Raw genomic sequence first — 24250 nt, 5'->3', positions numbered from 1 at the left:
AGTTGGGAACGAGGAAGTTATGATGGAAGACCAGCCAAGGAAGAGTTTGACTTTGCTCTTTATGGAGAATACAGTGTGGTCATATTGGTCCAAGCTTCCAGCAGTTGCTGTGATAATGAGATGTGCTGAATGTGGAGCTGCTGCGTCCGAGCTAGTGGCACACAGTGGAGCCTGGTCATGAAACTTTCATCAGTGGTCGGGTGGCGTGGACTTCCTGAATGTCTGCACTAAATTACCCCCGGGTCATAAATACTTTATCAACAGCAGACACCTCAGCAAAACACCTCCCCTGGGCTCCATCTCTCTCTGCCTCTCTCTCTGGCCTCCCCCTCTCTCTCCTGCTCCCTGTCCTTCTCTGGCCTCCCCCTCTCTCCCGCTCTCTCCAGCCTCCCCCTCTCTCTCCCGCTCTCGGCTTCTCCTCTCCCACGCTCTCTCTCTCTCTCTCTGGCTAGTTTAAAGTGTTTCACCCTTGCAACCACACACTCTCTTTACCTTATAATTCAAACCTCACCTCAGCAATTATATGATATCATACTGTTATACAGAGGCACCGCACAGGCAGAGGTGTTTGTGACTCGTCATTACGAGAGTGGCGTGCTCTAGAATAAATAATATGATAGCTGGAACCGTCCTTCTTTTGCAGCCTTGTGCGCTCATTGATGCGCCTTGATATTTTGTTAGATGCAGTGAAAGAGTTTAACCTTCATGTTGTGAGCGAAAACAACACATTGAACTGTTGAAACACCTTCACACCCTCTTGTTTTCCCTCATTACGCAGCGTTTTGACTTCAAACATTCATGTCTTGATGAGCAAAACTCATTTCAATACTTCAATGAATCATTCTGGTGTATTGACTTACAAAACTGAATTTGTACAGATTCTATGGATATGAAGCATCTGTAAATATTCCATCACTATAAGCAAAAAATACCAATGCATACATGGGCAGACAGGTTTGTCTTGCATATTTCAGAATGTTAAATGTCTCTAAAAGTAAGAATTTATTTTAAAAAGGACATGAAAAAACAAACCGACTGAACGTGTCTCTTACTCTTTGATCCTGTTGACAGACAGTCCTGCCTTCATTTAAAGCCACCACCTTTAACCGCACAGCTCCATGCATGTGTTGTGCTTGAAGCGGGACACATTCATTGAGAGAAGCAGAGCAGGACTCAAACAGATTGGAGAGCGATCGAGAAACGAGCTCGTCATGTGAAGTGCGGAGAGAAATAACGGTCCGATCCGGCAGCAATCCCGCCGCAATCACTGTAACTGCCCGGCTGCTGCATAAGCAGACATGAAGCCTGCTGCGAATGTGCTGTAAGTCATCAGACGTGAAATCACATGAAATACAGGCACAACTCACTTTCATGTCCAATGCTATGAATAGAAAACAGACTTTTTCCTGCACATAGAATTTTCTTGTCTTTTTTTTACTCCTTTTTTTTACGTCAGTGTCCTGTCAGGGATTCAGAGGATAAAGGTTTGTTTGGATAAAGTTAGATTACAACAAGAAAGTCACAAATATTTAGTGTACCTACAGTATAAAAAAGGTCGGAAGACACAATTACCTTTTTAAAATATAAAAGGCAAAATAGTATTATTACTTGGTACCAAACAATGACTGTATAAAAAGATGGACGACATGACAGCTCCCAAAAGTGAGGCCAAACCCTCTCTATCGCCCCATGCTGGCTAACTGCAGTATAGGTCATAAAGCCCGCCTCCTCCATGTTAACAGATGGGACATGAGTCAAACTATAAAATACACGTCAAATACATTTTTCTCAAACATGGTTTCTGTCATTATAGTTAGTTCTTATCTGCTGATTTATGTCCAAGTGTTCATTTTTCTGACAAGTTTATTTTTAATTAGTTATTTGATGCTGCGGTAACTAGGGAACAAAACATGAAGCTATCTGGCACGAAGGGAAGTGTTTGGTGGCTTTAACTTTAAAATAATTTATAGTTTTAATAAGTTCTGTCTGTGTTTTTAAAAATGATGATAAAATACTGTAAACTGAAGTGTCTCTTTGTATTTATGCCACCTGTAGTGTGACTCTGTTGGGTAACAATAAACATACTAACAGTCTAACTCGATATATTTCTCCTAAACACAATTTCTTCCCAACTGATCCCTGCAAACTATCACTTGCACCTACAGTGGTGGTTGTTACTAAAGTGTAACTTTGGGTAAATATACTTTTAAACATGTCTCAGAGTGGACACTTAGCGTTCATACAGTCACAGCCTATACAATAGAAACAGAGAAATACTTCCATGTAAAACATCTGACCAATCTGTCCACATCACAAAATATAAAACCACACAACAAACGTGCACATCTTCACCTCTTAGTAAAACTACAAACCCCACGCAGCACAAACAAACTTTAAGTCGGGCACGTCCAAAGTCTGGCCCGGGTGCCAATTGCGGCCCGTGTTCAAATTTCCACCGGCCCGCAACCTCTGTCATAAAATCAATAATATGCGGCCCGCCAGCACTGTTGACCACAGTATAAAATACATGCGTACAAAAAAGCTATTTTATATTTCACCAGAAGATGGCAGTAGACCTGTGGCCGCACCCTCACCACGTGACCCTTGTGTGATCCTGTCCAGCCCATTTCTAAAATGGCGACTGTGACTAAAAAAAGGAAAGTTGACAGCGAGGGTCGCCGCTTCCAGGACAAGTGGAAATTGGAGTATTTTTCACTGAAAGACGAAACAACTGTGTCTGCCTAATTTGACAAGAGACTGTGGCTGTTTTCAAGGAATTTAATATCAAGAGGCACTACCAGAGGAAACATGCTAACTCGGCAAGCTAACTGGAACGCGGCGAAAAATGGAAGCAACATGAAGCTGTTTTAACGGCACAGCAGCGCAATTGAAAACTGAAAGAATGAGTGATTCATGGATTCATATGGCCCTCAATGTTTTGTACTTCTGAATAAGATAACTGTTAGTGTTATTTTCCTGTTCACATGTTTTGAATTTAGAAGTTTACAGTGAGCATTTAATAGTGAATAATATGTAATGTTTCAAATGAACCTGTGTTCTGTGTGAAGAAAATGTCATAAAATAGTTAATTTGCATTTAATGTTAATGCTTCAAAGAATGTCCGGCTGAATGGTCGGCCCCCACACATTTTCACCTCACCACATCTGGCCCTATTTGCAAAAAATTTGGACACCCCTGCTTTAAGTGTTCCAGCCGTGAAGGAGCATCGAACAGGTCCAAGAGAGTAACTCGGTTAGAAAACGATTAAAAACAAATAAGCTGAGAGTGTGTGCTGTTAGTCCTGCATTAGCCTTTATTAGAATCTCACATGCATCCATCTTATCTAAACACATTAAAACTGGCTGCAATATTGTGTGAAACTGGGCTGAATCGCCTCAAGTAACATATTTGTTTTTCTTATGTGTCAAGAAGGTTATTAGCGCTGTGTTCCTCTTAGACAGAGAAGAGTCTTCAGGCAGTGAGAGTGGGAAAGATGAAGCTCTCTGTCATTTGATAGTTTTTTTTTAAAATTGCTGTAATAAAGCTGAAATCAATTTATAGGATATAATAATTATATTATTATAAATAAGAAATCATCAGAACTTCATTTATAATCACTTCTACAATCAGCGTCTGATTAAAAAGTGGCATCAACTAAGTTAGACCACTGTAGGGCTGATGATGATTTCATTACTGATTCATCTGGAGATTAATTTGTGTTAATAGATTAGTTGTTTGTTAGCAATAAGTCAGAAGGTGGTGAAAAATGTTGATTAGTTTTTCATAAAGACCTAGATGACGAGCACACATTTATTTCTTTGTCCACAACCAAAGATCTTCAGTTTTCAGGCATAGAGGAAAAAAGAAGTAAGATCTCAGTTTCGTTCTCTTTGGCGGCACCTATGGTGATAAACGGTAACTGCGGGAGCACACTTCCCAGATATCCAGACAGTGCTGCATGTGTGACGTCCACGGTTGGCTCCGGTTGTAACTCTTGATTTTCCTGGCTGACGGTCGCTTTCCTTTTCAGACTGTTTGCTTCATCTGAGCGTCGAGTTTGTTTCTTCTTCTTTGGATTTTCACTTCTTGTTGAAGTTGTATCTGTAGTCATCCATCTTTTCTTTGTTTGTTCAGCCATAGTAGATTACTGTTTACTCGCAACACTTGCAGAGAGCGGAAAAGCAGACACTTAGCTCCGCCTACCCTCTCTGGCAGACCAACCACTGCTGGCTGATGGAAAACGCGTCACTAACTGGGCGCTAACTGGGACACCCAGTCTGTAATACTGCACATGCAAAGGCTTTCATCAGTGGGCCATAGGCTCAATCACCATTGTGTTACCTCACACTTTAAGAAGCTGAAATCAGTGTTTCAAACTAATTTATTAATTTTCAACATAGTTAGCGATTAATTAAATAATTGAAATAAGATTTTTGTGGTTGCAGTTATGGGTTAAGTGGAAAGCTGTATTATTACCCTCTCTGGTGTCACAGCAGACAAACATGTCGTAGAACAGGTCACAAATCTCTGCCCTTGTCATTTTTACCTGGACCGTGCAGCCTCTAATCAGTTAGGCCGTGCCAACATCATGTGGGCCATGGCCAGCAGGTTAACAACCTTTTTTGCCCCCATTGCTGGTGGTGCCCTTGCAGACCACTAGGAGGGCCAGACCATCTGGAATTTGCCAGAGCTGCCAGACTGAGCTGCCCTGGTACACCGTACATGCTGCAGAAGTGTGAAGTTAAACAACTGAAGGCTGAAAGCAAGTGTGTTACATTTAATGATGTGAAAATAAAGCAGTTATTCAGACCAAATGATCATTTTTTATAGCAGGTAGAACTAGAAAGTGTACAATGAGGCAGTGACATATTGTGGCCTCATTATGAGGGGAAACAGGCTGTGGATTGAAATGAGTCACCAGGCTGCATACAGAAAGAACCTGCAGCTCTGAAGACGCTCATGCAGACTAACTAGTGTAGATGCAACCTTTACCTTTAGATGAAACAATCCTCTTCACTATATCCATCATCCAAGCAGATCCAATGCGTGTCTCACTCCCTCTTCCAAATCACCAAACGCCATTAGTCTCTGTGAAAGTGGTGCACACAAGCAAAGGTTAAGAGGGATTTATGCTAATGCAAGCTCTGCTAATGCACTCAACACACCCACAAAGGATGAAACTGATTTGTTTCCCCTTTGTTTCTAATTCTTTGTCAGAGCTCACACTTTTTTATGACCTTCAAAGATGACCTGCGAGCTGTTTGTACATTTGTTACACGGTGTGTTTACTTTACAATAATTTCACGTCTCTGACATTCGGGAGGCGGAGCAGGTCAAACACAAGATGTCAATATTTGAGCGTCAGTGTTTTGGGTGAGAGAGATGTTTAGTCTGCCCTCTGTGCCAATACGAAGGTCTTCGGCTGGCATTTCTCCCAATTCTGTGAGATATTTGACAGGGGATTTACTCTGTGTTGTCAAAGTGGGCAGGAAAGTGGAGAAGGTCCAAGTTCTGCTTTCTGAAGAGCAAACTCCCAGTTTCATGTTTTATTGGTAGTGCAACTGCTCTCGGGCCCCGGAGTGCCAGAGGCTAAAAAAGTCCAGGGTTGGGTCGGTTGGTTTTCAGGCATATGATTGATTGCAAATGTGTTAGAGAATCTGCACCTCTGAAGCACACAGTCTCTCAGGGCGCTGCCGGTGAATTATACGCTTATTCTGCTGCCCTGTTAAAGCTATCCCCATGATATGTTCAGAGAAGTTCTGCACAATTTCTGTGTGTAATCCTGCAAATGTCTAACACGCCTGGTCATCAAACATTGATTTAATGTCACAGCCATTCTTTGGCTTCAGACGCACAAGGTACAATCTGTTTAGCCTCTGCTTCAAGGTACATTCAGGTGTTTCGAGGTATCCATAAACATCTGTTTCCAAGTGCTTTTCCTCCTTTTCTAACATGCAGTTAATGTGAAATGCTCTGTTTAGGTACTTGTACTGTTTAGTACTCTGTTAGGTTAAGAACGCATCATGGTGTGTGTAAAAATATAGACTCAACACTGAATGTTTGTCTCACCCAAACTCTGGCTGTCCCCCCTGGGCCACCACCCCAAGCAGACATCATGGGTCTTTATACTACATCACCTTCTTACATTCATTTTTGTAGGTACAGGCACAAACAGGGGCTGTACGCAGGTGGTGCAGTGGTTAGCGGTGTCGCCTCACAGCTAGAAGGTTCCTAGTTCGAACCCCGGTTCGGACAAAGTGGGCCCTTCTGTGTGGAGTCTGCATGTTTTCCGCGTGGGTTCCCTCCAGGTACTCCGGCTTCCTCCACAAGTCCAAAGACATGCTCGATACGTTCTAAATTGTCCGTAGGTGTAAGTGTGAGCGTGAAAGGTTGTCCGTATCTGTGCGTCAGCCGTGTGATTGACTGGTGATCAGTCCAGGTGTAACCCCGCCCCTCGCCCAATGACAGCCTGAACAGGATGAGTGGTAAAGAGAATGGATGGATGGAAGTACGAACAGAGAAACATAACATCAAGTCCTGTTTAGTAGGAGGGCCCTGAGTAAGAAATAAGTTACTAGTTCTAATAATTCAGTAAGTTTTAAGTCATGGTGCATCTAGACTACACAAACTGTGATGCAATAGATGTTAGAGGTCTTGACGTTAGCTTTATAAGCTAGCTACATGCAACTAAACTGCCAGCTACTGCCAGCTGGAAAAATGGACGCATGGCCAGAAGTGACACGCCTCTGTGTGAAGTCAGGGACTCATTATGAAGAATTTCGCTCTGCCTTCTTTCGTTCAGTACGACAACTTCCAAAAAATTTTCTTTGAAAGTGGTACTACCTTCCAAACACACATGTAAGCTGCTCCAACACATACTTACTCTTTTTATTGAATGGGACAATCATGAGTGGCTACAAGCTCCCTGTAATTCATAAAACCAGGATAACATACATAAATCATTTTTGCAGTTGATCCAACCATCACTGACATTACAACAGAAGTTTCAAGAAAACTTAAATGTCTTACCAACACAAGTTGTATCGGCACATATCTACAGAGGTGGAAAGTAACTAATTACATTCGCTCATGTTACTGTAGTTTTTAAAAGCTATAATTTGACTTTTACTTAAGTAGGTTTCGTTTGAAGTATTGTACCTCGCTACATTTTTAATCACATCTTTTACTGAGTAAAAAAAATGTAGGCCTAAATAAAAAAATCACGCCCCATAAAAACAGCAGCGAATGATGGGCAGGAGAACAAACTGGCGCTAGATCACAAGGAAGATGGAGACGGACAGGTCGGACAGCAGCGCTGCAGACCAGCAGCGCTGCAGACCCAGCTGAAGGCGAAACGTTGAATTCTGACGCTGAGATTTTGGTCTTTTTGGGTCATTTAGGGAAAGTCACACAACACTTGTGACCTTGACCCGTTTTGATGAATACATTTGCAGTGTGACTGCTGTTGGTGTTTGTTGGTGAAGAAAAGGAAGGTCTACAGAATCCACAGTTTATGCTGCCTTCAGTGATCGTAATGTTTGAAAATGTTTAATGGGATGGTCTGAACTAAAAGGACGCATCATATCATAAATGTTTCGACATGTTTTATTTCATTTTTGCACTTTAATTTGTAAAGATTTTCCTTTAATTAAAAGCTAGTTTAAGATTTAAATCCTCTGGTCCTTTTGCACTACACAGGAGAGCCCCCCCTCTCGTTGTTAAAAAAGTAACTAAGTAACTTTTACTTGAGTAAATTTTTAGACCGGTACTTTTACTTGTTCTTGAGTAAAATTTCATAATACTTTTACTTGAGTAGAATATTTTCATACTCTTTCCACCTCTGCATATACATGTGCTCCATAAGATCCATTATATATAAGGAAGAGCAAACCGAGTCAGTGTTTTTCTGCTTGAGATAAGTATCCGTGCTGAGTAAATCATGGGGTGTGCCTGTGCATAGATGCACTGTGTGTGCTTGGACCGACTTGGACCGGCTCACTTCTCAAAGTGGATTGATTACTGCTGTCTACAAGATGGAGCGCACAGATCAATATATATCTTTATTATAATACGAGCAGGCCGCTATATTCTACCCCTGTCCTGTTTAATGTGATCTCATAAGACTCTGCAGATGACTGACAGGTGAAAGGAAATTGAGTGGAGATGCTTCCACACGCGGCGTGACGAGGAGTAGCTGAATGATTTCATGAAAATGATTTGAATCATACGCCGCGGCTGTCATCAGAGTGACATGTGAGACAGAGCTCTCCTCCACAGTCATAAAATCACCAAATGAGGGACTCTCTCCTGGAGGAAAGGTGTCCTTTTTTATGTTGGAGTTTCAGAGACTTCGTGTTTGCACGGTTTCACTTACCCCGTCCACCGCTCCATGATGAGACGCCATCAAATTGAGAATAATTATCTGTTTTATTTTATTTGGTTTGTTAATTCATTTTAATTCTCCCCTGAGCGCTGTGAGTTAGTTACAGCCTCTGGTCTGAAGTGTAATCAGTAAAATGGAGCTGACTTCAAACACTCATTTGCGTCAGGTCTGAGAGGAATGCACAAACAGGATCTGGAGGCGTGTCCCAGGAGGAGTGAGAGCCTCCAGTGGGGGCAGTCGGAGAAGTGACAGGAATATGATGCACTGCTCTCTTCTTCTTCATCTTTGTTTCAGAGTTTGAGTTAGCCATGCAAACAAAAACAGTGTCCAAACTCCATCCTGCATTATGATTCTGAGCAGGTTTGAGTCATGCTCGCACTGGAAGAGGGCCAAAATAAAGACACTCAAAACAATCAGTATGCAAATTAAATATGGTCTCATTTGTGAGTGTGCTTTTGAAGAGGACTATTTACCCACAATCCATTGCACAAAGGAGAAGGAGGAGCTCTTGGAACACCTTAGAAAGCGACAAATAACAAATAAATAACTCATGCCTATTACACAAAACAAATTTGCTGTCTCTCAATTTGTGGCAGTTGTGGAGCGTTTGCTCATCGCGCGTGAAGAATAATTTCTTGTTAACTAGACTAAGTGTGTTTGGGACGCTCTGTATACAGCTAAGTTAGTACTTAAAGAGTTTAAAGGACAGAATTAACACACAAGTCTCATCTGATTGCCAACATGGTTAACAGAGGATGTACTTCCTGCGGCAGCTGAAGAAGTTCAACCTGCCAAAGACGATGATGGTGCACTTCTACACCGTCCATCCTCACCTGCTCCAACACCGTCTGGTACGCTGCTGCTACTGCCAGGGACAAGGGCAGGCTGCAGCGTGTCATCCGCTCTGCAGAGAGCGTGATTGGCTGCAATATGCCATCTCTCGAGGACCTGTACACCTCCAGGACCCTGAGGCGTGCAGGTAAGATCGAGGCCGACCCCTCTCACCCCCGTCACAGTCTCTTTGAGACCCTCCCCTCAGGCAAGAGGCTGCGCTCCATCAGGACTAAAACCTTTTGTTTTTATCTTATTCTATTTAAGTCTAAATTTTAATTCCAGCTCTGCATTCACTGTTCTGCACCAAAATCACCAAAACAAATTCCTTGTATGTGTAAACCTACTTTGCAATAAACCTGGTTCTGATTCTGATTCTGATTCTGATGCATTGCAACCTTTTAAGTTGATATGCTTTACCTGTTAGCAAACAGCTGCTACTATGATACATCCAGCAGTTCCAGAGCTACACAGAGATCCTTTGGAGAGGAGCTTCAATCCAACAACAGACTATTGCTGTGTCCGAAACAGCATACTAACGTAATGCCTACTACATACTCAAACAGTATGTGCTGCATACTGCCTACTAACCTGACTATTAGGATGCCGTTGGCATCATACTCAGAGCCGTCTTCTCCGTATCACGTGACTTAATCGTTTACGTATGTCCGGTCTGATCTCCGGTCCATCTCCGCCACAGTAGAAGCTGAATAGCCGCAATGCATTTTGGGACAGTTGAGTACAACCAATGAGCTCCCGTCTCATACTCAAATATCCGGGCCGATCTAGTATACATCCGGGAATTTCTCACATACACAAAATTGCATACTATGAGATGGGAACGCATGACATACTCAATATTACGTCACGGTCAGTATGATTAGTCTGATAGTTTGATAGTATGAGGTTTCGGACACACCGTATGAGTCCAATATCTGCTCCTTGTTAGCTCTGCTTGTTAGCCTTTAGCATCTCCTCGGGGAGTTATGTGGCTCTTTAGCTGCTAAATGCTCCGCTGTGTTCACCCAACCAAACCTCATGGCAGTTTGTGAAATAGTCATGACAATTTAATTTACAGAAACATGGACATGGACACTTTTTTTTCCTTGTCAGTCAGCATCATTTTCAAATTAATGCATTTCTGTGTGATGATATATTTTACATTGCGTGTTGCTGCACGAATTCGGGGCTCAGTAGGCTTTCAGCTGGAAGGCTCTTTCTCTTTAACACAGAAGGTCGTTGCTTTTTTTATTACTATTTTTAGCCTTAAGAATGATCTTTTCCTCAACCTACCCAAGTAGTGTTGGTCCCAAACCCATCCAAGAACTGCCTCTGGTTATGTTTAGAAAAAAGGGCTTCAGGGACTGGTGGTCGGTCAGTGTAGGTGTAGATCACGCGTGTGACTCCTTCCCTATTGTTGCTTTATTTTTACTTTGGGTTGTTGTTGTTGTTGTTGTTGTTGTTGAAGATAATTCAAACGTTTTTATCTGTAACAGTTCATATATTAATTGTATTTATATATTGTATTTAACCAGGAGGTCCCTTGAGATAAAAATCTGTTTTCCGAGGGAGACCTGGCCAAGACAGCGTACCAGTTCCAGTTCCAATAAAGAAAAACAATAACACACAGGAAATGCAATCATCAAATACACAAGGAAAAGACCAGCCCCAATGAAGCAGTTACATGGAAACATGAACTTTTAAAATGGCTTTAAATTGTTCCAAGAGGACTAGATTTTGCTCTGCAGATTGTTCCAGGTCCAGGCAGCAAAAGAGGAGAAAGCTTTTTTTCCTAGCTCTGTACAAACCCTTGGAACCTGCGAGAGACTCAGCCTGTAACAGTTCATATATTAATTGTGTGCTGAAGCCTAAATGTATTGATGTAGTACAATATTCCCCCATGAAATGCAGTGGAGTGGAAGTACAGTAAAGTACAAGTAGCTCAAAATACCTGTGAGCAGTGGATGAGTGAATGTTCTCGGTAACTTTCCACCACTGGTGTGTCGTCATGTATGTTTTTCAGCGCGTGTGTGAGTAATTACATCCCGCAATCCTTCCAATCCTTTATAACCTTCACCGCAGAAGTCAAAGACAGATATAAAACATCGATTCTTGTCTGGCAGAGATATTAAAGATATGAGGCTTAATATCGAGCCTCTCGCTCTGTCTGTGAGCACCGTGTGGGCTTCAGCATCATAAAGCTGAGCCTCTGACCACAGAAAACATCGCTCTGCTTTAAGCCCGCCGGTAACTTTGATATAGCGGCGGGTTCACAGGTGTCATTTCACCGCTAAGCACTCCAAACACCGATGCAATTGCATCTTTGCCCTGCACGTATTTAACTACCCGCAGCGAGCTGTGCTGAATCTCTTTTATTGACCATTTAAGCTCCTCGCTTCAGGCCGAGTGAAAGCTCCTTTATAGCAAAATAACACGACTGTAAGGTAGACAAATCTACGGCCGGTGTTTAATGCATGGTAAATAAAAGCAGAGGTGTTGCGGTGAGTGCCTGATAAAGATTAATGTGCAGCGGGGCTTTCAGCACCATGGACAGCACCTTCAGGGCTGCCGGCGCAGTGGCTGGGCGTGATGCAGGATTTCAGCCCGTACATTGATAAGAAAGCTCTCTCACTGAGTCAGAAACAAGTCTTCAAAGACATAATCTACAGGCAACATAGTTCATGCTGCTCTCTTATCATGAATTTGTCTTTAAATCCGGCAAGAGCAACCCCCTCCCTCTCCGGAAAACCATCACAAGACCACTTGAACACCCCTCCTCTTCCTCCTCCTCCTCCCTGAGCTATATCCCCCCTTCCTCCAAAATACCAGCATCATTGAGAGCAGACAGGGGGGAGACTTCCTCACGCAGACGTACAGGAGAAGTGGCAGGGAGGTAAAATGTGAGAACACTTCGGCTCTCTCGGTTCGGTAACGAGCGCGTCCGTAACTCTCCTCCCTCTCCTCCCTGCACGAGGCTGATGTGAACGCACGTTGGCTTCTCGTCAGACGCTCCGTCCAAGAACCTCGCAGATCCTCAATCGTGACGGATCCGTCCCTCCTGCTCACACTCCTGTTTAAGATTCCGCAGCTGACAAGACGGCGCTAGTTTTGCCCTCCGCCTCTGCTACCGCATCCTTCCCCTTTCTCCTGACTTTTCTCTCCACGGGAAGACGGGAATCTGGCTGTTTTTCTTTAGGATTCAATCAAGTTTGATCATACGAGGAGTTTACAATGACAGCTACCAAGGAGCAGCCGAACCAGAGACCGAATCAGCCGCAGCCGGAGGAGGTGGGCTTTATTTTTGACTTAATTTGCAGGTTTCTTCCACTTTATCCATGCTCATTACGCTAAACTCTATAGAATGACCTGCTCTGCAAGGTCAGTCCATTAATCAGCACGTAGCTCTGTTTTATTTGGCATCTAACAGCCAGTTCTGGCCACATACGTGCAGTAAAATGTGTACAAACGTATTAGTTTTGCTCGTGGATTCCTATCTCCATCAGTTTCCTGCACATATGATGAGGCTGTGATTATACAGCGAGAGTCTGATTCAAGTTGTTGCTGCACACGCCAAATATTGAAACAATCAAGCCGTCGTCATCTGTGCGTGGAGCTCATTGTCAGCTGTCAAGTCTGGGTCACAGAAATCCTGAGCGCCGTGGGCACATGCCATGCACTGTCTGTCAGGGAAGCGGGAGAGACTGCGCAGGGAGGGCGCATTGTAATTCAGCCGCTGCCTCCTCTGCTGCTCTGACACCTTGAAAGAGCAGAACAGTCCCGGAAAATTACTTTGTGAGAGAGAAAAGGCCAGAATGCGCGTGTTTGCTACACATATACACTCACTGTGGCTTCATAACCACACTCTCAAAGGCTCCCATCAGGGGTTAAATGTTCCTGCTTTATGCACCTAAACAAAGGTGCAGTGCTTTTTTAAAGGAATTAAGAGGAATGAGATAGAGGTGTTTGCCAGGACAGGTGTGTTAAACCATAGACCTGTGTTTGCGCCGAACCTCTGATCCTCTATCACCATCAATTATTGATTCCCCCTTCTCCAAATGTTCTGTTCCTCCCAGCACATGTAACCCCTGCTCAGTCTGAATGTTGCAGATTCCGTCTGTTCCACTGTGGGCCTTCCTCTGAGAGATTGCCAAATATATTCTCGGCGCTCTTAATTGAATTCTGCCCTGTAGCCTTATTATTCTAAGAAATCAAAAAACCTCAGCCCTCATAATTGAGTTTCTGTGCCTGAAATATTAGAAAGGCCTCCTGAGATGTGGTTGAAATATGATCGCTCACAGCGCTCAGCGGTCTCTGGTCTATATTTAAAGCTCAGTGGATGCTACACTCTGTGGCCTCGGGCTGTTTAAAAGTGCTGTTGTTGATTCTATGTGTGAGCAGACTTCACTGATGTAATTAGTGACGATGCTGTAATGTATGATCGCAGCTGTGGGGGGCTGTTAATGGAGCCTGCTGTTGCAGACATGATTGTTGTGTTGATACTTTGTTGATCTGCTGGATGCTCTTTTTTGAGTCTTAATGTATTCTGTAATCCAATGCTGACTGCAGAACAGCTGCTGTATGATTCAAGAAAAACCTTGAGAGTTATGTTTCTCCTCAGGGCACACAACAATTTCAAATGAAAAGGGACTTTTATATACCTGGGACCTACTTTTACTAAAACTAAAAAGTTTTGGACTTGCTCTTTTAGATAGTTAGCTGTGAAACAGGCTGTAATGGCTTCAACGTAATCCCTCGCCCAACCAAAGTACATCCCATTAATGTAATGCCACTGACAGGCTCAGATTGTTATTATTATTAGAGTCTAACAACATTATGGAAAGATGCTTTTTAAAGAGTAAGATGCTTTTTTTTCAGTCAGCAACAGCCTTTACACCACTCTTTATAAGGCCACCAGACTCCATTCACAAAAACAGTCATTTTAAATTGATAATCTGGAAGACTTTCATTTAAATAAATATCTGTTAAGTCACTCTCTATCTCCAAATGAGGTAACACAATGCTGATTGACTGATGACAGCCTTTGCATTTGCAGTATTACAGACTGGGTGTCTGTGGTGACTCAAGCGGCGCCCAGTTAGTGACGCGTTTTCCATCAGCCAGCAGTGGTTGGTCTGCCAGAGAGGGGAGGCGGAGCTAAGCGGCTGCTTTTCCGCTCTCTGCACGTGTTGCGAGTAAACAGTAATCTACTATGGCTGAACAAACAAAGAAAAGATGGATGACTACAGATACAACTTCAACAAGAAGTGAAAATCCAAAGAAAAAGAAACAAACTCGACGCTCAGATGAAGCAAACAGTCTGAAAAGGAAAGCGACCGTCAGCCAGGAAAATCAAGAGTTACAACCGGAGCCAACCGTGGACGTCACACATGCAGCACTGTCTGGATATCTGGGAAGTGTGCTCCCGCAATTATCGTTTATCACCATAGGTGCCGCCAAAGAGAACAAAACTGAAATCTTCGTGATTAGACCTTTAAAGAGTAAGATACTTTTTTTTCCCAGCAACAGCCATTACACCAGTCTCTTGAAAGCCACCAGACTCCATTCACAAAAACAGTCATTTTAACCCACAGAACACAGAAGTATCTTTCCTGTTTCTGCCTTGACTGGTCACTTTATCTTGTACTATTGTGTGACTTTGATGTTTTTATGGGTTAGCTTGGATCCAAAACAACAAAATGACACAAAGCAAACTAAACAGCCAAGGCAGCAGTAGACCAGCAACTCCTGTATCCTGCTAGGTAAAATCACAGTTTTTGTCAGTGGAGTCTGGTGGGCTTGGAGTGAGTGATGCATCTTACCTCACAGAAAAGGTCTCTCTCTGTAGTGCTTCTTTACGTTCTGATGACGTCAGACAGCTTTAATCAGTCACAATAACAAGCACTTTTTCCTGGAAGATTATCGTGCAGCCATTACAGCCTGTTGTGCAGCTGCTGGCAGAAGCAAGATAACTAGAGATAACATCAAAACATTAGAACATATTTTTCATTTAGACCCTAAATATTTACAAAAAGGGCCCTGGTTTAAAAATATTTCCTTAAAAACTAAATGACTTAAATCATGCAAATGAGAATTTAAGGATCACAAAGTTGGATTATTCATGAGCTTGTAACTAAAAATGTCTGCACGCCAGCCTTACACAGTCTAAAAGCCTCTGTGAATTTTTGATCACCCTGCGTTGGGCAGTTCGTTGGAGTTATTGCGTAAGATTTGTGCAGCAGGCTGCCGTCACGTTTGCAGGCATCCTCAGCAGAGCCGGAGCTATTACTGTCCCAGGCTCTGTCAGCCCACAGTGTGTGTACAGGGCTCCTTGGCAGGCTCTTAACAGGGTTACGCTTCATCAAAGTTGCATGACCATGCTGAGGGAATTACAAGAGGGGGAAACACAGAGGCATCTTTAAATAATAGGTGAAGGAGAAAGCTGAGCCATGAGCTGTCTTAGTATCTGCATGCTGGAGGAACACTGATTCTCTCTCTTTCTTCGACTGTGGGTGCAGTTAAGTCCATTGTTGTGCTGTTGAAAGCGTTTTTTTGTTTGCGGTTTAGTCAGAGTGGCAAGAAAATGAGAATATCTTGCCAAACAATAACATTGGAAGAAACTGTGAGGCTCCAATCCATAACTCTGCTGCGTGAAGACTTCGAGCATTTTTGTCTTGTTGTAAAAACTTGTTTTGCACAGGCGCCAGTGTTCAGAGCACTGAGAGCTACCAGGAAAATGCATTAAAGGGGAGGTTATTTTGGTCAATAGTGTTGGGTGACAGCCAGTTTGGGCAGGAGCAGGAACAATGATTACAGCGACCCATAATTCTGTCAACAGCCAAACTGTAATGCATGCAACTGTTTGAGATAGAGGCAGGATGTTTCGAGTCTTTGCAGCGATGGCCAACATTGTAAGATGAAGGACATGTGGCGACATCAGAGCAAGGAAAAGATCCAAATGACTGAAATAAATAGTCGTTGATTAGTCGCACAGCCCAGGCCAAAGACCGCACATGTGCATGCAACAATCTCTAATATCCGTCGATGTGTCCTGGATTGATAGACTTGAATCAGTAAATGCAATTCATGCCTTGAGCTCACAGTTCATTTTATAATCTCCATGGGGGTGTTATCAATGCAGACCTTCATGTGTCTGGATGCTACAACTAATCAGAACAGGAAGATTTCAATTATGGCAGCTCATTACAACACAGTAATCCACCTTTCAGTGAATAGGTTTTATTAAGCTCCTGTGAGGAGTTTCTCTCTGGTCATGAAACAGACTTAAATTAACTCTGATGACTCTATATGACCTGCAAAAGCAAACCAGACCATCAGTGACAAGATCGATTATTTCTATATAGTTATTATTAATGCCTGAAACCGCTGGCGGGGGGGTAGGTGTCAGACGGAGTGATTAACTGCACGCTGCCTTTGTTTACATTTTCCAGGGCTAAAATGAGTGATACATATGACTGTTAAAGAAATCAGGATGAGATTTCTTTTTGTTAAAAACCACCACTTCAGCATGTACAGGACAAAATCAGCTAAGAGATAAGAGGTCTGGCTTTGTCCACAGGGGGCGCCAAAACAACGAAAACTGAAAGTTCCTCACAGGAGCTTTAACACTAAAACCGCCAACGGTAAAATGTACCCGCTATTAGAATGTATTGATTTTTAAGGTACAAGGTTCATTTGTTTATCATTTTACAACACAAAGTTCTATAACGAAATGCTAGATGCGGTGTCTTTATGCAGCTTACAAAATGACAACACGACAATATATATATATATACAAATATATACTGTATATAAAAAAGCACTTTGTGAACAAGGTGCTTCACAGAAAACAAACCAACAGCGTCCAGAGACGTCCCACCATCAGACTCACCTTCACTCGAGGCACTGAGTAAATCTTAGGCCTGATTTACATTCGCATCTCTTCCTCTTATCCATGTCAAATTTGAGTTGATGACTTAATGAGCGACTTGATGATGTGGTAGAAAAAAGGCGTTGTCATAGCTACATACAATGTATCATTCTAGACACGCAAAATGAATAGTGCAAAAATGACGGCGTTCTATATCTGGGTAAATTTGACCCGCTGGTGGTTATAGGTATAAATGGACATTTTTAAAATCTGGCTTTCTGTTGACATTTTTTAACAACAGGGGGCGCTACCAAACACACTTTTAGGAAATGTCAAAGACTGAGGTGCTTGAGTATTTCCTGGAAAAAAAGTTACATACAAACAAAAGACGGCTGAGGGTCAATTTTACCCCTTGGCGGTTCTAGTGTTAAATAAAGTTTTGCTCAAACTGGCAGCAACTGCTGCTCCTCCTGTCAGCGCAGGACTTCAGCTTTTTGGGTCAAACACTCACAGGGCTTTCATCCAGGGGACCAGGGTTCAATGCTCGTGTGAGAAGTAAAGTCAGTGATGACTTCTTTTTGTCAGTTGTCTTAATTTGGAGGTACTTCAGTCATAACCGCCTCATCCATAGTATATATGATATTTGTTGTCATTATTTTAAGTCGGAAGAACAACGCTTCAAAACATGATGCTGTGGGTAACCATCCTGACTTCTTTAGGAGGCTGACTCTTTAAAAATAAATCATATACTAGAGTCAGCAGCTGCACGGTGGTGCGGTGGTGCGGTGGTTAGCGCTGTTGCCTCACAGCTAGAAGGTCCCTAGCTCGAACCCCGGTTCAGATGAAGTGGGCCTGTCTGTGTGCTTCCTCCCACAGGCCAAAGACATGCTTGTTAGGTTAAATGGTAACTCTTAATTGCCCGTAGGTGTGTGCGTGAAAGGTTGTCTGTGCCTGCCGATCGGTCCAGGTGTAACCCCGCCACCCTGAACAGGATAGAAAATGGATGGATGGACTATAGTCAGCAACATGCAGACCTTATTTATGTTGGTACATTAGTTACATAACATGAGTAAGTTAGTTATGCAACTAATGAACTTATTTGAAGCCACATCATGACCTTCTTCTAAACACAGCTGAGATATTTTGGTGCCAAAACGTAATCAAACTGCTGCCGTTGCACAATGTCACCATCTGTTGTTGCATGTCTAAAACTTTGTTCAGCAAGTTTTGCTTTGAAATTCTCGCTGCACCAGACACATTCATTATTCCTTTCCAGACTGAGTCCTGCACATGCAAATCTTAAGCTAAAGATCCCAGCTTCCTTGATCATCATACTTTGAAGTGCACGGTGACTGACCAAGCTGCCATATCGGACAGGCTGGAAGTAAAACCCAGTTGGAATGGATCCTGGCTCTGAAACTATAAAGTGTGTCCGGTCCCTTTATAGTGTCACTGAAAGCAACAGAACAAAAGGACTCATTTGACATTGGCTGGTCTCCCGCTGTGTCACTGCCTCCTGTAGCCACAGACATAATAAAAGCTGACTGACCTTCATGTGACCCTCGGCCGGCAGACACTGTGCGGGTCAGCGGGGTGCATAGACTTACCACCTGACAGAGTGTTATCCTCTGCTTTGTTAATGGTGCTGTTGTTGTCAGTGCCCGGGACAAAAGGCAAGCGATAGGAGAAATGGATACCTGCCTTATGTGAGTAAGAGGAGCACTTTCACACGCTGGGATCCTCTGGCCCGCCAAGCTGTAATTCACATTAATGGAGAAAATGTCCAGGACACTGCTGCTGCTGCTGCTGCTGCTGCTGCTGCTGCTGCTGCTGCTGCACAGTGGCCTCAGAAAGAGGTGACATAGACAGGAATGAAGAGAAACTTGTGAAGGGTGAGTGATGAAGAAAGTGGGAAGATGAGGAGTGAATCATGCAGAGGTCTATTAAGAGAGAGAAAAGCAGAGTAGAGACGATTATAGGAGGAAGAGGGGAAAGGTGGGAAGGCAGCAGTGTGAGGGTGTAAATGACCAATTGATTTACAGAGGATAAAGAGGAAGAGGCTGATGGAGAGGACTAAATGAAGTGAGAAGAAGAGGTGTTAAGGTGAAGATGGGTTTGAGTTGAGACATGAAAGTGTGAAGTAAAAGACTGATTTAGAAGCTGAGGGTTTCTGCAGCTCGGTCACTGTTTGACCTGCAACAAAGGATTCACTGCTGCAGAAACGAGCTGTGAAAACTGCTGCATGACCACACTGTGATTCAAAATAACTTTGATGTTTCAAAATGAAATTATTATGTGTTTGCATACCTGCCAACATTAGGATGTGAAAAAGAGGGAGATTTTCCGGGCTATCGGAAAATCGGCCTATACCCAGCGACCCTGTCCACATGTAACCCTGAACCTCATTAATAAATAAAATAAACAGATATGTTACAAAAATGACTCTTAATAAGTCTTACCTTCAAGGTTCACATTAAAATCAATCAAAGAAAACAACAAAATGTACACAAGTATGACCACGTCTTACAAAATGTCTCAATGTTTTGCTTGTGCTTGGTATAGTTAGCATGCTTACTAACAACATATTTCCCGCGGTGTTCTACGCTACAGTCGGTTCTACGCACCTTACAAAATGCGTGCTATGTATCGATGTGGCTAGCGGCAATAAAAGTGAATGTCTCGCACCAAGTGGGGTTAAATTTGGAGGCGTATTTTTCTTCTTTGGGCCCGTTTCAGCCATTTTCAGCAGCAAGCAGTAGAGAGCGAGCCGCCACAGTGAGGAATGACACATGCACAGCAGGTAGAGTGGTCTGCGCATGCTTGCTGCTGCCTCCAGTTGGGTTGCCAGGTCTTATGACACATATCCCACATAGAGGTTGAGGAACACCCGTTTGATTGGTATCAATGTGAAATCAGGAGATAATCAGGAGAAATTACAAATCAGGAGTAAAGCGGGAGAGGAAGTTAAAATGAAACTACGCCCAAATCAGGAGAGTTGGCAGGTCTGTGTTTGCATGGAGAAACTGATCTCCTTAGATCTGTGGTTCTCAAACTTTTTCCGTCATGCCCCCTTTGGAGGATCAAAAAATTCCAGGCCCCCACGCTCCAAAAAAATTGTCACAAATGGGTCAAGTTTAACTTTTATTGAAAGAACGTCATAACCGTTCTTTTCACTTTTCTCGTAACTTGCTGTGCAAAAAAACTACAACTTCAATTTCAATTGCTCCATCAGACTTTTTCAAATAGAAATATAATGAAATGCACAATTACTTTTTCAGAACAATAACAATAAAGTTCAATCAGTGCTAAGAAAAACAACAAACAGATTTTAGCTGCAGCTGCTTTTCAGACATGTAACACAGACAGGTCTCTCTTCACCTCCGACCATTCGCTGTAAATCCAAGAGCAAGATAAGCGTCGTCATGTGTTCTTGACTTCTTGGATTTTGGTGGTTGGTCAGCGTTGGTCGGCTGATGTCGTCTTGTTTCCGCCCCTGTAATATATTTGTCCTTTGGCAATGTAGACTTTTCCTCTGTGTGTGTCTGAATGTGAAATCTGTCATGGAAATCACCAGGGCAACGCGTTTGTGTACTGTGCCACCCGAAAATGAGTCCGGGTTGTCCGACGTGAAAACATAGTTCCGCCTGCTACATTTTCAGACCGAAAAACCCCACACAGGAGCGGTGACGCGCCTCCCGTGTCATGCCACCGCGCCCCCCCCCCCACCGCTTGAGAATCACTGCCTTAGAGGATGAAGGTGAAAACAACCTTTACAGTCAAACTGTGCTCAGACATCTTTCTGCACACTGAAGCTCAAAAATCCAAGTGAAGTCACAAAAAGCAAAATTGGACTTTTAAAACATCATCAATTCAAACAAATCTGTTTTGCAGTATTGTCAGATCTCACGTTTTCCAGAGAAGACAATTACACGAGATTGGTTGTCAGAAAAATGCAAAAACCAACACGTTGTCATTCCACAGGATAAGAAACTGTCGTCACCAGAAAACAACAACCTGTCAGTGCTAAACGCACATCGTCTGTGACCATCATCTGGGGTGTGATGATGCTGTGTTCATAACATAATTAAAGCAGTGTATCTATTTACACATGAACTTATACAAACACAATGTCTCGGACGCAGGGTTGCATACAGGCTCGACCAGCCGATTGAAATTCAGGATGAGTCTTCGTATGAATGTGGTTTAAGGTCATCCTAATAAATGTTCCGAACACATCTGCAGCCGTCTCTCTGCATGCAGACGAAGTTCACGGAGAATGCTGGTTGGCATTATTACAAATGTGCTTACTCACCGTTCACAGACACAGTAGTAGTTTTCTGTCATTTATTTTCATATATCTGTATTTATTTATTTAACTATATTTAATTTATCTGGATTTAACCCGTCCTGCCTCCTGGTGATGTTTTAAACACTTCTTTAAACTCTTCCTCCTTAAATCCTTTCCCCAACATGTCCCAGCCCGGCTGTGATTCACGCTCGTGACCTTCGTGTCGTAAGCGTTCGTCTGTATCCCGAGGCGGCCGGTGACACGTGTTCCGTCCTCCAAAGGATTAAAAGCCAATTACAAAGCTTGAGTCATCAGAGTGACACAGGCAGACGGGCTGCAGTCAAACCTGAGATAACAGGAATTAGCAAGTAAAACATTCAGACCCTGTGTGCGTGTGCATGTGCGTGTGCGTGGGTTTGTGTGAAGGTAAAACAGCTCTCGTACCTTAATCCACACCTGATGAGTCAGTCATCGTTTCTTTTTGCGTTGACTTTAAAATGTTTAGAATTTAAAGATGCTCCAGGCGACTTTCTGCAGCAGAAACAGCCACTCTAATTGAGACACCATACATTTGCCCCGACTGCTCCATTAGAGGCTGGGTGAAAGAACTATTCTCTGCCTCACAGTGAGCAGAGATTCTTGTGTATTCTTTGATGCAAGTGAGACGTTCGTAAACAGCAGCTTTCTCTGTAAAGTAGTTATTTTTCTAACTGTTGCCTCATGAAGCAATTTACAGCCAGTGATGCACGACGCTTCCTCGTACAGACGATGCACACGACTACCAGCTCTTTTACAACCCGTGAAGCAGAGATTTGCAAGCTAGTGGTTACTTCACTCTGAAAGAGGTTCAACTGCAGAAAGCTACTTTAGAGGGAAGGACACAATTGCCAAGAATATTATATTTCTGTTGTAAACAAATCTGCATTTTGTTTTATCTTAATACAACTAAAACAGAAAGAACGTAACTTTTTTTTGATTGACTCTTGGATTATTATCCCTAACGATGCCGTCGCTGGGAGAGGATAGCCTGGTCATGCCTTCACCTCCATCAGGCTGAAGGGGGCAGGGCTGGTCAAAGTGGTGTCCCTAACAGTTAAAGTTGTAATCTCGAAGATCTGTTTCGTTCTGTCCGGCGCCACCTGTGGCGATAACGGAAATTACAGGAGCACACCTCCCAGATATCCGCCCATCACGATACAGTGATTCTGCGATAATTGATATATTGAAAGACAATCATATAATGAAACATCACAATACTTTCATAAGCGCCACCACGAGAGGCATGAAGTAGTGACACAGCGAGTCAAAATCGCCAGGAAGTCTGTTTAGAGCGGCAGATATTTGTAAACAAAAACATCGATAATTGTTCTGAGTCAGGACGACGATATATTGCCATATCGATATTTTGTCTAACCCCTATTTGGAAGTGTGATAGTATAAAGAAAGCGCAACCATATACATTTCATCTGAGTAAAAAACAACGTTTACTATGCCATCAATACAGTGAAATCTGCATTTGTATTTATCAGTCCCTGCAAAATCAAATATCATGACCCTAATATCTCGAATATTTCAATTTCCTTCTCTTCGGCGGCACCTATGGTGATAAGTGGTAATAGTGGGAGCACACTTCCCAGATATCCAGACAGTGCTGCATGTGTGACGTCCACGGTTGGCTCCGGTTGTAACTCTTGATTTTCCTGGCTGACGGTCGCTTTCCTTTTCAGACTGTTTGCTTCATCTGAGCGTCGAGTTTGTTTCTTCTTCTTTGGGTTTTCACTTATTGTTGAAGTTGTATCTGTAGTCATCCATCTTTTCTTTGTTTGTTCAGCCATAGTAGATTATTGTTTACTCGCGGAGAGCAGGAAAGCAGCCGCTTAGCTCAGCCTACCCTCTCTGGCAGACCAACCACTGCTGACTGATGGAAAACGCGTCACGTACGTCTGGATCCCACAGGATCCGTGTCCGGCGCGTTCTGTCTGCACCGCGGTTCTGGTCCATTAGATGGCCCCAGCCCTCGCCCACAGGAAGCGTGTCTGGTCCGCAGCGCAGCTCCCAAGCAGCTGGATTTGGGAGATCACAAGATCGCGGGAGAACTACACTATCGTGAAATCACGCGATAGAATCAATGTTAAAACGGAGCAACACATACAACAGTTCAGTTTGCACCTCCGAGGTTGATTATCTGCTTAATTGGAGATAATTCTGTGATTTTTGTGCTTCTAACATGGCTGAGTACACTACTTAATTAAAAGTGTTCTTTTTCCAAGATTTCAGTGTGTTAAAACGGGAGTCTGTACCGGTCTGTACATGGTGTTTTATTTTGAAATGACCAGATGCTGTATGCTGTTTTCGTGTGTGACTTCCTGTTTGGAACGATCTGCTCTGTTCAGCTTGACGCGTGCTTGAAGCGTCCTCCGTCAAAAATAGACCCGGCGCGTATCTTAAGCTGAGCAGAGCGGAGAGGCGCTTCTGTGGAATCACGAGCACTGACTTCCATCGGCGCAACTGACTCCGGAGGTCGCAGCGACACGGATCCTGTGGAATTTACCAGTAACTGGTTGCCGCTTGTGATTTTTGACGGAGGCCGCCACAGACTCCCGGTCCATAATACTGCAAAGGCTTTCTTCAGTGGGTCTTCGGCTGTGTTACCTCATTCAGCGATAGAGACTTAACAGATATTTATTTAAATGAAAATCTTTGAGATTATCACTTTCAGGTGTTAACTGCAATAAAAATATCTAAATAGTAATTTAATCTTCTTGGATCTCTGCAAATATGATATACTTGAAGTATGAGCAAGCAACTGCAGAAGATAGTTCCACATCTGCTACTGACCTCCATCACACACAACTTCATGATGTGTTGAGCACAGTGATGA

At 43.1% G+C, this 24250-nt stretch overlaps 1 protein-coding gene across 2 annotated transcripts in view; it reads left to right on the top strand.

Annotated features, from left to right (window-relative positions):
* Window positions 1-24250, top strand: part of LOC138592102 (inactive dipeptidyl peptidase 10-like) — a 224796-nt gene that overhangs the window by 91435 nt on the left and 109111 nt on the right. The window contains exon 1 of one of the 2 annotated variants that reach the window (XM_069662727.1): window positions 12359-12502. The exons of the other annotated variant lie outside the window; for it this stretch is intronic. Coding sequence (XP_069518828.1) covers window positions 12446-12502 — 57 coding nt within the window. The 5' untranslated portion in view covers window positions 12359-12445. Of the gene's footprint in view, window positions 1-12358; window positions 12503-24250 lie in introns of those variants that run through there. 2 annotated transcript variants of the gene reach the window in all.

This window comes from Semicossyphus pulcher, unplaced genomic scaffold, assembly GCF_022749685.1.
Source record: "Semicossyphus pulcher isolate SPU_LCO1_2020_fin unplaced genomic scaffold, fSemPul1.0.p SCAF_15, whole genome shotgun sequence".
Lineage (NCBI taxonomy): Eukaryota > Metazoa > Chordata > Actinopteri > Labriformes > Labridae > Semicossyphus > Semicossyphus pulcher.
Note: the sequence above shows the minus strand (reverse complement) of the source record. Positions and strands in the feature narration are given on the sequence as shown.